The following is a 16,676-nucleotide window of genomic DNA, read 5'->3' on the forward strand; positions in this document are numbered from 1 at the left end:
CAAACATCCAATCTATTGTTGTAGTTCCACAGAACCATCATCAAACCACTTTTCTACTTCCACAGCACCAGCATCAAACCCATTCTTGTAGTTCCACAGCCCCAGCATCAAATTTACTTTTGTAGTTCCACAGTGCTAACATCATATCTATTCTTCTCTTCCATTGTGCCAGCACCAAATCCATCCTTGTAGTTCCACAGTGCTACAATCACACCCATTCTTGTAGTTCCATGGTGCCAGAATCAAACCCATTTTTGTAGTTCCACAATGCAAGCGTCAAACCTGTTCTTGTGGCTCCACAGTGCCAAAATCAAATCTAACATTGTGGTTCCACAATGCCAGCATCAGATATGTTCTTGGAGTTCTGCAGTGTCAGCATCAAAGACATTCTTGTCATTCCACAGTGCCAGCATCAAATCCATTCTTGTAATTCCACAGGGATGCTTCAAAGCTATTCTTTTCGTTCCACAGTGCCAGCATCAAATGCTTTCTTGTAGTTCCATTGTGCAAGCACTGAACCCATTCTTGTCGTTCAACAGTGCGATCATCAAACCCATTCTTGTAGTTCCACAGTACCTGTACCAATCCCATTCTTGTCATTCCACAGTGCCATCATCAAACCCATTATTGTATTTCCACACTGCTAGAATCAAACCATTCCTCTAGTTCCACATTCCCAGCATCAAATCTAATCTTGTGGTTCCACAGTGCCAGCACCAAATCTAGTTCCATGGGATCAATTCTATTAAAAAAACAAAAAAACTGCGGATGCTGGAAATCCAAAACAAGTTCTGTCGAAGGGTCATGAGGACTCGAAACGTCAACTCTTTTCTTCTCCGCCGATGCTGCCAGACCTGCTGAGTTTTTCCGGATCAATTCTATTGTTGTACGTCCACAGTGCCAGCCTGAAACCAATTCTTTTAATTCCACCATGCGAGCAGCAACTCTATTCTTGTAGTTCCACTGTGTCAGCATCAACTGTATTCTTGTTGTTCCACAGTCGCAGCATCAAACCCATTCTTTTAGTCCCACATTCTTGTCGTTACAAAGTGCTATCATCAAATGCTTTATTTTAGTTCCACTGTGCAAGCATCAAACTCATTCTTGAAGTTCCACAGTGCCAGCACCGTATCCATTCTTTTAGTTCCACGTTGCCAGCATGAAATCCATCCTAGTATTTCCAGTGCCAGAACCAAATATATTTTTCCAGTTCCACAGTATCAGAATCAAACCCATACTTCTAGTTCCACCGAACCAGCATCAAACACATTCTTGTCATTCCACAGTGCCAGCATCAAATCAATTCTTGTAGTTCCAAAGTGCCAGTATTAAATTTATTCATCTCATTCCACAGAGCCAGCATCAAACTCATTCTTGTAGTTCTACGGTACCAGAATCAGTCCCAATTCTTGCAATGTCACACTGTTAGCGTCAAATATATTCTTGTAGTTCCACAGGGCCAGCAGCAAGCCCATTCTTGTAGTTCCACAGTACCAGCACCAAACCCATTCTGGTAGTGCCACAGTCCCAGCATCAAATCTATTTTTGTAGTTTCACAGTGCCAGTATCAAACCCATTTTGTAATTCCACAGTGTCAGCATCAAATCCATTCTTGTAGTTCCACAGTGCCAGGATCAAATTTATTCTTGTAGTTCCACAGCTCCGTCATCAAATCTATTCTTGTAGTTCCACAATGCCAGCATCAAACCTATTCTTGTCGTTCCATAGTCCTATCATCAAATCTATTCTTGTAGTTCCACAGTGCCAGTGTCAACTCCTTACTTGAAGTTCCGCAGTGCCAGCATCAAATCCATTCTGGTAGTGCCACAGTCCCAGCATCAAATCTATTTTTGTAGTTTCACAGTGCCAGTATCAAACCCATTTTGTAATTCCACAGTGTCAGCATCAAATCCATTCTTGTAGTTCCACAGTGCCAGGATCAAATTTATTCTTGTAGTTCCACAGCCCCATCATCAAATCTATTCTTGTTGTTCCACAGTGCCAGCATCAAACCTATTCTTGTCGTTCCATAGTCCTATCATCAAATCTATTCTAGTAGTTCCACAGTGCCAGTGTCAACTCCTTACTTGAAGTTCCGCAGTGCCAGCATCAAATCCATTCTGGTAGTGCCACAGTCCCAGCATCAAATCTATTTTTGTAGTTTCACAGTGCCAGTGTCAACTCCTTACTTGAAGTTCCGCAGTGCCAGCATCAAATCCATTCTGGTAGTGCCACAGTCCCAGCATCAAATCTATTTTTGTAGTTTCACAGTGCCAGTATCAAACCCATTTTGTAATTCCACAGTGTCAGCATCAAATCCATTCTTGTAGTTCCACAGTGTCAGGATCAAATTTATTCTTGTAGTTCCACAGCTCCGTCATCAAATCTATTCTTGTAGTTCCACAATGCCAGCATCAAACCTATTCTTGTCGTTCCATAGTCCTATCATCAAATCTATTCTTGTAGTTCCACAGTGCCAGTGTCAACTCCTTACTTGAAGTTCCGCAGTGCCAGCATCAAATCCATTCTGGTAGTGCCACAGTCCCAGCATCAAATCTATTTTTGTAGTTTCACAGTGCCAGTATCAAACCCATTTTGTAATTCCACAGTGTCAGCATCAAATCCATTCTTGTAGTTCCACAGTGCCAGGATCAAATTTATTCTTGTAGTTCCACAGCCCCATCATCAAATCTATTCTTGTTGTTCCACAGTGCCAGCATCAAACCTATTCTTGTCGTTCCATAGTCCTATCATCAAATCTATTCTAGTAGTTCCACAGTGCCAGTGTCAACTCCTTTCTTGAAGTTCCGCAGTGCCAGCATCAAATCTATTCTTGTAGTTCCACAGTGCCAGCATTAAGTTCATTCTTATTCCACAGTGCTACTATCAAATCTATTTTTGTAGTTCCACAGTGCCAGCATCAACACCATTCTTTTAGTTCCACAGTGCCAGCATCAATCATATTCTTCTCGTTCGCCAGTGCCAGCATCACATCTGTTCCTTTAGTTCCAGAGTGCCAACATCAAATCTCTTCTTCTGGTTCCAAAGTGCCAGCATGAAACACATTTTTGTAGTCCCCCATGGCCAGCATCAAAGCCATTCTTGTAGTTCCACAATGCTAACATCATATCTATTCTTCACTTCCATCGTGCCTGCATCAAATCCATCCTTGTTGTTCCACAGTGCTACAATCAAACTCATTCTTGTAGTTCCACAGTGCCAGAATCAAACCCATTTTTGTAGTTCCACAGTGCCAGCGTCAAACTCATTCTTGTGGTTCCCACAGTGCCAAAATCAAATCTAACATTATGGTTCCACGGTGCCAGCATCAGATATGTTCTTGGAGTTCTGCAGTGCCAGCATCAAACACATTCTTGTCATTCCACAGTGCCAGCATCAAATCCATTCTTGTAATTCCACAGTGCCAGCTTCAAAGCTATTCTTACAGTTCCACAATGCCAGCATCAAATGCTTTCTTGTAGTTCCACTGTGCGAGCACCGAACCCATTCTTGTCGTTCAACAGTGCGATCATCAAACCCATTCTTTTAGTTCTACAGTGCCTGCACCAATCCTATTCTTGTCATTCCACAGTGCCAGCAACAAACCCATTCTTGTAGTTCTACAGTGCCAGCATCAAACCCATTGCTGTATTTCCACAGTGCCATCATCAAACCCATTCTTGTAGTTCCACACTGCCAGAATCAAACCATTCTTCTAGTTCCACATTCCCAGCATCAAATCTAATCTTGTGGTTCCACAGTGCCTGCACCAAATTTATACTTGTAGTTCCACAGTCCTAGCATCAATTCTATTGTTGTACGTCCACAGTGCCAGCCTGAAACCCATTCTTGTAATTCCACCATGCAAGCAGCAACTCTATTCTCGTAGTTCCACTTTGTCAGCATCAACTATATTCTTGTTGTTCCACAGTCGCAGCATTAGACCCATTCTTTTAGTCCCACAGTGCCAGCATCAAATACATTCTTGTCGTTCCAAAGTGCTATCATCAAATACTTTATTTTAGTTCCACTGTGCAAGCATCAAACTCATTCTTGAAGTTCCACAGTGTCAGCACCGTACCCATTCTTTTAGTTCCACAGTGCCAGCATGAAATCTATCCTTGTATTTCCAGTGCCAGAACCAAATATATTCTTCCAGTTCCACAGTATCAGAATCAAACCCATTATTCTAGTTCCACCGAACCAGCATCAAATCTATACTTGTCGTTCCACAGTGCCAGCGCAAACCTAATCTTGTTGTTCCACAGTGCCAGCATCAAATCAATTCTTGTAGTTCCAAAGTGCCAGTATTAAATTTATTCATCTCATTCCACAGAGCCCGCATCAAACTCATTCTTGTAGTTCTACGGTGCCAGAATCAATCCCAATTCTTGCAGTTTCACACTGTTAGCGTCAAATATATTCTTGTAGTTCCACAGTGCCACCAGCAAGCCCATTCTTGTAGTTCCACAGTACCAGCACCAAACCCATTCTTGTAACTACAAGTGCCAGGATCAAATATATTCTTGTAGTTTCACAGTGCCTGCATCAAACCCATTCTGGTAGTGCCACAGTCCCAGCATCAAATCTATTCTTGTAGTTCCACAGTGCCAGCATCAACTCCTTTCTTGTAGTTCCACAGTGCCAGCATCAAATCTATTCTTGTAGTTCTACAGTGCCAGCATTAAGTTCATTCTTATTCCACAGTGTTTCTATCAAATCTATTCTTGTAGCTCCACAGTGCCAGCTTCAAATCTATTCTTGTATTTCCACAGAGCCAGCATCAAATCCATTCTTGTAGTTTCACTGTGCCCGCATCAAATCTTTTCTTGTAGATCCACAGTGCCAGCATCAAATCCATTCTTGTAGTTCCACAGAGCCACCATCAAATCTATTCTTGTAGTTGCACAATGAATGCTTTGGACTCATTACTTTAGCTCCAGATTGTCTGCATTAATTGGAAGCAAGTCATCTTTTTTTAAAAGGATTGTCTCATTTTATTTTCCGTTAGCCTGTTGTGCTGTTGTTTTTTTTGCTTTGGAGAACCAGAATGCGCAAAATTGATAGTGTCTGGAAGCCCAAAATATTGCCCAAAACAAAACTATATCACATATGATGCATTTTACTAACAGTCTGCCTTGATTGTCCTGTCAATGCTGTGCTCCCTATTCCCTCAAAGCTCCATGATGCTCCCCAGATGCTCCCCACTGCTCCATGTTACACAAGCTGTCCAATCTGTCTCTCCTGGCAGACATATTCAGCAACCCCTCTCTCCAGTCTCCTCACCCTGCCCTTGTTGCAATGAAGTTCAAAGTAAAGATCTTTAAATTGGTAAAGAAATAGCTTTAAATGTGCATGCATTTACTTAGTAAGCGACTGCTATTATATTATCTGATGAACTAATGGGAAGATCACAGAGTTAATTTTGGGATCAATTGCAATACTTCAGGAAGTTTTGGATTTAAAGAGAGCAGTGCAGGTAGAAAGGGCCACTTAGAAAAGTAAATAGAATTGGTTTATTCTATAAGAGCATTGAATGTTTGCCTGGTCTGGAGTCCCTTCAACCCACTTCTGCTTCCCTAAAACCTGCAGAACAATTTTTACGGTGGAGTGCTGAGCTGCTGGTCACTGTTCCTTATTCCTCACACTGCTTGTGGCCGAGACAGTGTGTGTTATGGTGGCTTCACATGTTCAGGTACACAGTGCATATGCAAAGACACCAAGAATGCTCGGGCAAGAGGTGACTGTAAGCAACCTTTCACATCACTGCCCGGTGGAAGCAGGAACAAATGCATCTTGCGAAGCCCACGCACAGGATGCTGGACAGGAAGGCAAATTCCGGGACAATCCCAGAAAATGTCGGACTGTTGGTCACCCTGAGCTGAAATTATGACACAACAAGAATGCTTTATAAGACTGTTACTTATTTTTGTGAGCAACTTTACACTTTACATTACAGAATGGAACTTTCCCTCCTACTTTCAGCGTAACCAAAAACCCATCTTCACAGGTACGCTGTCTTTTAATAAGCCATTCAAGTTTCCCAGACCCAATCCTGGATGATTCTTAGCTCCTGAGGGTTTACTTCCATTCTTTTCCTTTCCCAGCCTGGTAACTTTTAACTCCAGGACTGTCTTATGGTGAAGGTTTTTCCCGGCGATTCTCCTCATGCAAGAGACGCAAATCTCCCAGCATTGTTTCAAATCATCATCAATTTGGTCTTTTCAATTCGAATGTAATTTCCCACCCACATTCCAGCACAGTGAGGCCGAGAGACTTTCAGCTTGTTGTCACTTTCTCCTCTCTCACATCTTCGCAGACAGCCAGTATATGTGTTTTCAAAGATACCTTATGAAGCCTTCCCTTCTCAAAGCCCATTTCAATGGTAATATGAATCAGATGGCTCTGAAATTCAGGTAGAAATGCTGATTCAGTACACTTGAGATCCCAACCCTCTTTTATCTTGGAAGTAAATGGACAGATTATAGCATAGTTGTTTACAACCTAACATTCTCAACATCTTCCTGAGACCTTAGAGGTAAAGCACAGATGCTGCCTCCGTTGTCTCCAATTGCAAACACCTTACACTGGTAAAAGAACCTGGATCTCCTTTCAATCTTTAATAGCCATGTCCCATAGACCTATCATTAGGTAGACTGCAGAACAGGTCACATGGACCTCTTCATTTTATTCTAAATTATAGACGCATTCCCAAAACATAACAATCTTATCAATCTTCTAATTTTAACACAGTAAATAATAATTTCATAACAGACAGGATAAAAATTCTTATCTACTTTGATTCATTTGCCAATTATCTTAAAAATGTATCTTACAAACATAGGCCAGGATTTTGCCCTTGTCAGGCGGGCTCAGCGGGGGCAAGCAGGAGCAGTCGGGAAGTTGCCTTCGATCGAGCTGTGACAGTGATTTCATGCTGGTGGGGAACAATTAAAGCCTGTCCAGCATGAAACACATGCTGCAGTGCTCAGGGCTGCCTCGGGGGTGGGGGGTGAAGAGGACGAGCGAGGAACTTTGTGCATGCGCGCAGGTGTGTGCAGGAAAAGCTCCCTGAGGCACAGAGCTGCCTGAGGGAGATGAAGATTTCAAAAATTATAACTAAAGAATTTCAAAGTGTTAAAAAACATGAGTCACATGAGTGGGGACATGAGCATGGACATGTGATGAATGAAATTTAACATTTTTATTTAATTTTTACTTGCCATTGGAAACCTCATTCTGCCTGTGGATGAGGTTTCCTAAAAAATCCAAAGGCTGCTTGGCCTTTTCACAGCCAAAAATTGAAGCTATGGTCAGAGGACTGGAGAGCGGTTAATGTGGTTCCGCTATTTAAGAAGGGCTGTCGAGATAATCCAGGGAAATACAGGCCTGTGAGTTTCACGTCAGTGGTAGGGAAACTATTGGAGAAAATTCTGAAGGAGAGAATCTATCTCCACTTGGAGAGGCAAGGTTTGATCAGGGATAGTCAGCATGGCTTTGTCAGAGGGACGTCATGCCTAACAAATTTGATTGAATTTTTTGAGGAGGTGACCAGGTGTGTAGATGAGGTTAGTGCAGTTGATGTAATTTATATGGATTTCAGCAAAGCCTTTGACAAGGTCCCACATGGGAAACTTATAAAGAAGGCAATTGCACATGGGATACAGGGTAATTTGTTAAGGTGGATTCAAAATTGGCTTAGTTGTAGGAAGCAGAGGGTGATGTTGGAAGGATGCTTTAGTGACTGGAAGCCAGTGCCCAGTGGTGTATCAAAGGATCTGTGCTCGGTCCCCTATTATTTGTTATTTACATAAACGACATGGATGACTATGTGGGGGGTAGGATTAGTAAGTTTGCAGATAACACACAGATTGGCCGGGTGGTTAACAGCGAGGTTGAGTGTCTTGGGCTACAGGAAGATATAGACGGGATGGTCAAATAGGCAGATAAGTGGCAGATGGAATTTAACCCTGAAAAGTGTGAGGTGATACACTTTGAAAGGAGCAATTTGACAAGGAAGTATTCAGTGAATGGCATGACACTAGGAAGTTCTGAGGAACAAAGGGACCATAGATCTCTGAAGGCAGAGGGGCATGTTAGTGGGGTGGTGAAAAATGCATATGGGACAATTGCCTTTATCAATCGAGGCATAGATGACAAAAGTAGGGAGATCATGTTGGAGTTGTATAGAACCTTGGTGAGGCCACAGCTGAAGTACTGTGTGTAGTTCTGGTCGCCACATTATAGGAAGGATGTGAGTGCACTGGAGGGATTGCAGAGGAGATTCACCAGGGTGTTGCCTGGAATGAAACATTTAAGTTATGAAGAGAGGTTGGATAGACTTGAGTTATTTTTGTTGGAGCAGAGAATGCTGAGGTGCGACCTGATTGAGGTGTACAAGATTATGAGGGGCATGGACAGGGTGTATAGAGAGCAGCTGTTCCCCTTAGTTGAAGGGTCATTAATGAGGGGACATAAATTCAAGGTGAGGGGCAGGAGATTTAGGTGGGATATGAAGAAAAACTGTTTTACCCAGAGGGTGGTGACGGTCTGGAATGGTGGTGGAGGCGGGTTGCCTCACATCCTTTAAAAGGTACGTAGATGAGCACTTGGCACGTCATAACATTCAAGGCTATGGGTCAAGTGCTGGTAAATGTGATTAGGTAGGAAGGTCAGGTATTTCTCACATGTCGGTGCAGACTCGATGGGCTGAAGGGCCTCTTCTGCACTCTGTGATTCTGTCATTACTTTAATGGCCTTAACTGGCCTATTAATTGTCGGCACGCGTGCTGCCGACCAATTTACATTCATTCGGGACAGATGCACGCCCACCTGGCAAGCGAAAAATTCTGGCCATCGAAATTTACATCACTTAAGGAGCCTATGCAGCCTCTCCAGTCTCTGTGCAGAACTAAAGTCCCTAATCCCTCATGTCATTCTAATAAATGTCTTGACATCATCTCCAAACATCCTTTCTAAAATGCGGTGACCAGAATTTGACACATCAGTCCAGCTGAGGCTGAAAAATATTATTATAGAAGTTAAGCATAACTTTATTTTTCACTAAGTCTCCCTATTTATTTTATTTGTTTTGAAAAAATCTTTAGTAACTAAATTTAGTACTTAGACATGTGGTGTGTATGTGAGCTAGCTGTATAGCAGCTACACACCACTTGGAATGGAGCGTGAAGAAGTAATTGAGGAGGAAATAAAGAATTGCATTTATATAGTGATTTTCATGACCATAGAATGTCTCAAATAATCTGAAAGCCAGTGAAATACTCTTTCTTTCAAGAGTGTAATCACTGTTGTGATACAGGAATTTGTACACAGTAAGCTCCTATAAATAGCAAGGAGATGATGACCAGATAAGTTGTTTGCTGACCCAGACACTGGAGTTAACTCCACTGCTTTTCTTCAAATTAGTGCTCAGGGGATCATTTGCATCCCTTGAGAGGGCAGGCAGTTTAACATCTCATCTGAAAGATTGTACCTCTAACACTCTCTGAGTAAGGCTCTACTGTTTTCAAACTTGATTTTTGCAATCAGATGCTGGAGTAGGAATTGAACTCAGAATTTTGTGCCTCAGAGGCAGGAGTGCTGCTAACTGAGCCAGTCTAACACCATAAGAGGCAGCAAACAGCAGAGGTGACAAGCAGCAGGCAGCAGAGTTTTGGCAATGGGGAAAGCAAGAGAGAAAAGAGAAGAGACAGGGGCTTGCTTGGGCCTTATGGTGCTGTGCTGTGATATAAAAGAGCAGAGCTTGGGAATGAAGGACCAGAACAGAAAAGTGGAACAGAGCAACAACCAAATACATAATCATTTTCGTGGGCTTGTGAGTGAAATGATAAGGTGTGTAATTCTGTTTTTTAATAGATAAATATATTCATGATTACCATCTAAGGTTGTGTGCAATAATTATGAACGAATAAGATAAAATAATTTGAGAGCAAATGGCAAATGATGTCTAGAGTTTACAAAGTGGGATCACTTGAAATTCTCACACTCTGTCATTCCCTCAAAGAAGGTTTAATATTTAAAATTAAAATTGCACAATTACATAAAAAATAGGATCCCGGAGAAAATTGAAGTTATCCATCAAGCAGACCACAATCAACAGAAAAATTCTGGGATTGTTTTCCAACTCCTTGCAATGGGGGCAGTGAAATTTGGAAGGGTGGTTGAAATATCAGCATCAGGTAACCCAGCCCCAATTCCATTCCAGCCCCAGATCCGGATGTAGTATCAGTGAAAGGCAGACCAGGGCCTACCATCTTGGCACAATTGTATCATTGGTGTGAAATGCTAAATTTTAGAAGGTGTGAGGGAAGTCCATGGGCTGTGGTCTTCCTTGCTATTATTCTGACTCAGGATAGGTAACTCTTCCAGCATTAATTTGTGGGCCAGGAGTGGTAGAACTGTTCTCCACAGCCTCCTCAAGAAGCTTTGCACACCTCATCTCAATCACTGCCCTGCCCTCTCCCATCACTGTCCTTGAGCCTGATTCAAATGAACCTAAATCACTTCAGCTGAAAGTGAAAGTGGGAAATAACAGACTACGGACAGAGATGGAGTCAGAAGGACAATGGAAAGACAGGCATACAATGGAAAAGAGAGAGATTCAGATGGAGAGACAGGAAGGTCGAGGCAGAGAGACAGACAGATAGAAGGTTAGGTAGAGAGTCAGAGATGGAAACAGAGTGAGATGCTCACAAATACTGAGAGTCACAGACTGAGAGACAGAGCCAGACTTGAATTTTTGACCTGGGTCAGGAGCACAGAGTCAGGAAAATTCCCAGTTCTGCAAACCCAACCCAGGAAAAAGGGCCAAGAACTTCAGAATTCTGTTCTGGAGGGGCGGCCCTGGAAGCAACATGGAGGCAGCACAGGGGCTGCTGAGTGTGTGCTTGGCAGAAAGGCTGACCTCAGTTCTCTGACACTTTGTCCCAGCTATGAAAAAAAACAAAAATCAGCCACATCCAGAACTCACCCCTCACACTCTCTCAACAACCCCTCCCACACACTGCCCATGTTTCCTCCATGCCAATCTGTGCCACCACATGCCCTCACCCACCCACATCCATGGCCCTTCATAGCATGTAAGCGAACTTAGTGTCAACTCATGCCAACCCTTGCCCTGACCCTTTGCCTTTACACCCTTCTTCCCATTGTCCACCATGGACATACCTCAGGACCTATGCTGAGGTTAAATACATTTCTTGGGTGTCTGTTGATGAATGCATACAACACTTACACTGATAAAAAGCACTTATTACATTTAATTTCTTTCATATAATTAATCCCTTATAATAATAAGCATTTTATTGATTTCCCACTTCTGAGATAATAAATATGTTATGAAATCAGTCATGCAGCACTAATCCTATAATGCCAACCCTCAGGCTTATGTCAACAGAAAAAGTGAAATAATAAGCATTTTTTTTTAAACTGCACACAGTTTCTTTTTTCAAATATTTAAAGGGAAGGAGATTTAAATTCATTGTCCCTTTGGCATTTCCCTTTGACAGATTCAATGGCCTTGACAGTTCAAATGATTTTATCCACTTTTTACACACATTCATGTCTAATTGTTAGAACCCCAAAGGGCACCTTGCCACTCCCAAAAGGCACCAAACCACTCCCAAATGTGTCACTGGGCCTATCCAAAGTGGTACCCTACCCCTCTAAATAACTCTGATAAATTTAGATTTTCTCCTACCAGGTCTAAAGTGCATACATTTTCTTTTGGACATTCACTAGACTAGGCAAAATCAGATCTTCCTTAAGACAACTGCACTTTAATATGTGCAGTTGCTTCCGTGAACCACATATGTGCTATTTAAAAACTGGATCCATCCATCCCATTGCGAAAATGGTGGCAGCCAGTTTTAGGGTGGGACCCCTGATCCAGAACTCCGCAGCCTTTTTACAGAGATGAAGAGCCTCTCCATCTGAGTGAAAGCTCAAGCCCCAACGGCTGAGACTGAGAAACAAAGATAGAGATAGGCTGAAGAGAAGGAGTTTTTTTCTCTAAAGGTATTCAACAGATTTCTATAACATTACAAATTATAACATTATAAATATCATGTTTTCTTTGTGCAGATGATGGGAACATGTTGACTGTCCTTGCATGGCTCTTCGCACTTCTCCTTTTACTGTCCATTCTGCTTTTGATGTGCTTTCTTCGCCGAAGAATGTAAGAACTTCAATCCTCTGAAATAAGTACTAATCATGTTCAATAGGATGTCTATAACATAGTGAATGGGAAAAAGGAAACTCCAAGCCAACTAGCAGCACCAGTTATATATCTCCCTCTACTTAACAGTTTCACACTGTATTGTCACAGAGTGACAGCAGAACATTCTGAGGGGAAAGGATAAACTTGCAGAGGTCTTTGTTGTCAAAAACTCGCTGTTGTAGTTTGTAGAAGGCTGAACTGATGCAACTGGTCTGGCCTTAGATCTCCTCAATGGTCTGTTGATAGAGGTAGCTACCAAAGTAAGGTAAGTGGGTTTGGATATGGAATTGGCTGAGTGACAGGGAACAGAGAGTTGTGGTTAATGGATGTTTTTTCAGGCTGGAGGAAGGTTTACATTGGAGTTCCCCAGGGATCAGTGTTAGGACCCCTGCTCTTCCTGATATATATTAATAATCTACGTCTAGGTGTACAGGGCACAATTTCAAAGTTTGTGGATGATACAAAACTGGGAAGCATTGTGAGCTGTGAGGAGGATAGTGTTGAATTTCAAAATGGCACGGACAAGTTGGTGGGGTGGACCGACAGATGGCAGATGAAGTTCAATGCAGAGAAATGTGAAGAGTTTCATTTTGGTAGTTAGAGGTTGAAGAGACAGTACAAAATAGGGGCTTTAACTCTAAAGGGGTGTAGGAGCAAAGGGACCTGGGTGTATATGTGCATAAGTCATTGAACATGGCAGGACAGGTTGAGAGAGCAGTTAATAAAGTATATGGTTTCCTGAGTTTAATTAATAGGGGCATAGGGTATAACTTGTGGAAGTCACTAGTTTGGCCTCAGTTGGAGCACTACGCCCAGTTCTGGGCACCACACTTTAGGGAGGATATGAAGGCAGTGGAGAGAGTGCAGAAAAGATTCATGAGAATGGCCCCAGGGTTGAGGATCTTCAGTTATGAAGATAAATTGGAGAAGTTGGGACGGTTTTCCTTGGAGAAGAGAAGGTTGAGAGGAGATTTGTTAGAGGTGTTCAAAATGGTGAGGGGTCTGGACAGAGTAGATAAGGAGAAACTGTTCCACTCGTAAAGGCATTGAGAGCAAGAGGGCACAGATTTAAAGTAATTAGTAAAAGAAACATGAAAGGAAAAACTTTCACACAGCAAGTGTTTAGTGTCTATAATTCTCTGCTTGACAGTGTGGTGGAGGTATGTTCAATCAAAGCATTCAAGAGGGAATTAGACTGTTATCTGAAAAGGAAGAATTTGCAGGGTTACAGGGAGAAGGCAGGGGAGTGGCACTGGGTGAGTTGCTCATTCGGAGAGCTGGTGCAGACACGATGGGCCAAATGGCCTGCTTCTGTGCCATATCAATTCTGTGATCCTGGCACATATTCCAGAGTCTCTCCTTCAAATTTATGGGAGGTGGAATATTTGGCTGTCCAGGTGTGGCTTGATATGAGTTCGGTATAGGCAAAATTCAAGGACTGGCCGAGTTTCTTTTATGCAGAATTGAAAAGATTGAGAGTGGCTTGAAAATCTGGTACACTGAGCAATGACACTTCAGTCACCCATAAACTATAGATCATGTACGTCTATGGTGGCCAGTTTAGTTTTGGCATGGAGGTGACTGAGGTTAAAGAGTTTTCTATTTAGACGGTATTTAAGACTGAAAACAGGGGGTAGTTATTCTTTGAAGTGAATAGTCACTGTCAGGTAGATTGTAAATAGTATGGGGGCTTTCACACAGTCTTTCTTGACCCCGGTCCAAATTTTGAAAGTGTCTGTTTCAGATTTTTCACTCAAGGCAGTTGCAGTCATATCTGAAGCAGTTGCAGGATTGTGTTGAAGTTTCTTGGACACTCAAATTTTTGGAGCACAATCCACAGAGCCTCACAATTTACTGAGTCAAATGCTTTGGTCAGGTTGATGCTCTGAAGAGTGCTTGTGTTGTTCTCAGCATTTTTCTAGGATTTGTCTGACTAACGCCCTGTACAATTGTGGCATGGCTACCCTACTTTCATACTTTATCCTTTTACAATAAAGGTCATTTTATTTTCTAATTATTTGCTGTATCTGCATGATAATTTTTGTGATTCATGTACAAGGGCACTCAGATCGCTCTGTACTGCAGCATTCTGCAGTCTCTCTCCATTTAATAACATTCTGATTTTCTATTCTTCCCACCAAAGTGGACAACCTCACATTTTCCCACATTATACAACACCTCCAATTTTTTTGCCCATGCACTTAACCTATCTAACTGTTGCAATTAGATGTATCCTCTCAAAATTTGCTTTCCTACCTATCTTTGCATTGCCAGAGAATTTGGCTACAATACAGTCAGTCCCTTCATCCAAGTCATTAATTTAGATCATATGAGTTTAGGCCCCAGTACTGATTCCTGTGCCACTCCACTAGTTGCAATTTACCAGCATGAACATGGCCCAGACAGTAAGTAGCAACATGTAATTACACTGCAGCTGGTGATAATATCACTGGCTCAGAGGGCTGGCTCTGTCGCTAATGCTGTGAAATAGTTTCCCACTCTGGTTGGGTGAATTTCTGAAGGCTTCAACTTGTGACCGACCACTTTGAATTACCCCACCCACAAAAAATCGATGCCATTCTATATATCACAATATTCAATCAGGAAATGCAATTTAATTTTATGTCTGTGTAGTAGTCACTGCACTTGAAAGATTTACATGAATGTATTTGATGTGATTCACAGGATTACAGGACACTTGTGGCCCAAGGTACCAAACCCTGCAAACAGCACCCTTGCCAGATGGAGGCCAGGGAGCCAACCTCAGGTAAATGCCTGCATGCCACATTAGCTGATATCATGGGGTGACCAGAATTCAGAAAGTATAGGTAACTGTCCATCTCCCTCTCTACAACTCCATCCCTTCCATTCCCCTCCCTTACTACTATTGCCCACATCCACTGCCATCTCAGAGGTGGGAAATTAACATTTTCAATTGACATCAGTAATTAATAATAGTATTATTAGTAGGAGAACAACTTTACCTGAGTCCATATTTCAGCAGAATGCAAGGGAATTTGGCCGAGTATGGAAATTCAGTGAGGTGTTGTTTGATATACAAAATATACATTTAAACAGACAGGATTAAATTAGGACTATGCCCTAAATTACAGTAAATACCTAAAGCATTTACCTAAATTTTATCAATTAAACAATGTTATTACGAAGATTGAAACTAAATAAATTGAGTGACATCTCAAAACTTCAAAACCTAATTAGTTAAGTAAAATACAATGGAAGTGGTAGTGCAGTGGTGTTTTGCATCTATGTGGGAGCTGGTGGAAACCACATCTACAGTAAATGTCTGCAGTTCACAGCTGATGAGCTGGAATCCAAGCTTCAGACACTGCGATGCATCAGACAGGTGGGAAGTTACGCTTTATTCCAGGAGACATGAAGGAATTGCCTCCTGCAGAAAGGTTGAGCAGGTTGAGCCTATACTCATTGGAACTCAGAAAAATGAGAGGTAATCTTATTGAAACATGTAAGATTCTGAGGAAACTTGACAATGTAAATACTGAAAGAATGTTTCCTCTCATGGGGGAATCGAGAATTAGGGGGCATGTTTCCAAATGGGATCCTCCCATTTAAGATGAAGGTGAGGAGAAATGTCTTCCTTCAGATGTCATTAATCCTAGGAATTCACTAGCCCAGAATGTAATGGAGAATACTTAATTAAATTTATTCAACGGTGAGATAGACTGATTTGCTGAACTTTCAGGGAGTCAAGGGTTATGGGGAACATATGGGGCAGGATTTTTCAGATAATGGGTTTCTTGCCCCACCGCTCAGAGTTGACGGGGACACATGCCTGTTGATCCAGGCTAGCCTGCAGCTATTTGACCCTCTGCAGGGCCTTATATGACATGGAAATGGCAACCGTGGAGGTATTGATAGAATTTCTGAACACCAAACACAACAGACAAGCCCTCCCTCTCAATTTGAGAATATCATCGCTCTGCAGCACTGAGTGTGCGAGATGTATAACCAATGGGTCGTTCAGAACCATGCGCCATCCGATGTGAAAGTGCAACCCCTCCTCCATAAGGGGACATGTCACAAGTTAAAATCAATTCTTTCTTTGGGTCAAAGTGGACCAGTGGGGCCAATGACCTTAACAATTGCTTTACCTTCAAAAATGCATCCTGGTGTGGAGCTTGCCAAATTCTTTCATTGTTTCTCTTAAGTAATGTGTATAATGGAGCCAGTACGGTTGAAAAATTTGGGAGAAATCGCCCATAATAGTTTATCATGCCTAAGGCAGCCTTTAGTTCTATAGTGTTTCTCGGTGCAGGTGCCTTGCAAATAGGATGCAGGCCTTGTGCGTCGACCTTATGTCCCAAGTAAACGACCCTTTTGGCTTGGAAAAGACATTTTTCATGCTTCAAGCGCACACCTGCATGTGAGAAGTGTTTCAGCACCTCCTCCAAATTCGCTA

General features: G+C 42.2%; 1 protein-coding gene across 1 annotated transcript in view; it reads left to right on the top strand.

Annotated features, from left to right (window-relative positions):
- The window catches only part of LOC121291982 (granulocyte colony-stimulating factor receptor-like), a 273,059-nt gene that overhangs the window by 182,514 nt on the left and 73,869 nt on the right, over nucleotides 1-16,676 (top strand). The window contains exons 14-15 of the mRNA XM_041213693.1: nucleotides 12,103-12,196; nucleotides 14,924-15,005. Of these exons, the coding sequence (XP_041069627.1) occupies nucleotides 12,103-12,196; nucleotides 14,924-15,005 (176 nt within the window). The remainder of the gene's footprint in view (nucleotides 1-12,102; nucleotides 12,197-14,923; nucleotides 15,006-16,676) is intronic.

This window comes from Carcharodon carcharias, chromosome 19 (assembly GCF_017639515.1).
Source record: "Carcharodon carcharias isolate sCarCar2 chromosome 19, sCarCar2.pri, whole genome shotgun sequence".
Classification (NCBI taxonomy): domain Eukaryota; kingdom Metazoa; phylum Chordata; class Chondrichthyes; order Lamniformes; family Lamnidae; genus Carcharodon; species Carcharodon carcharias.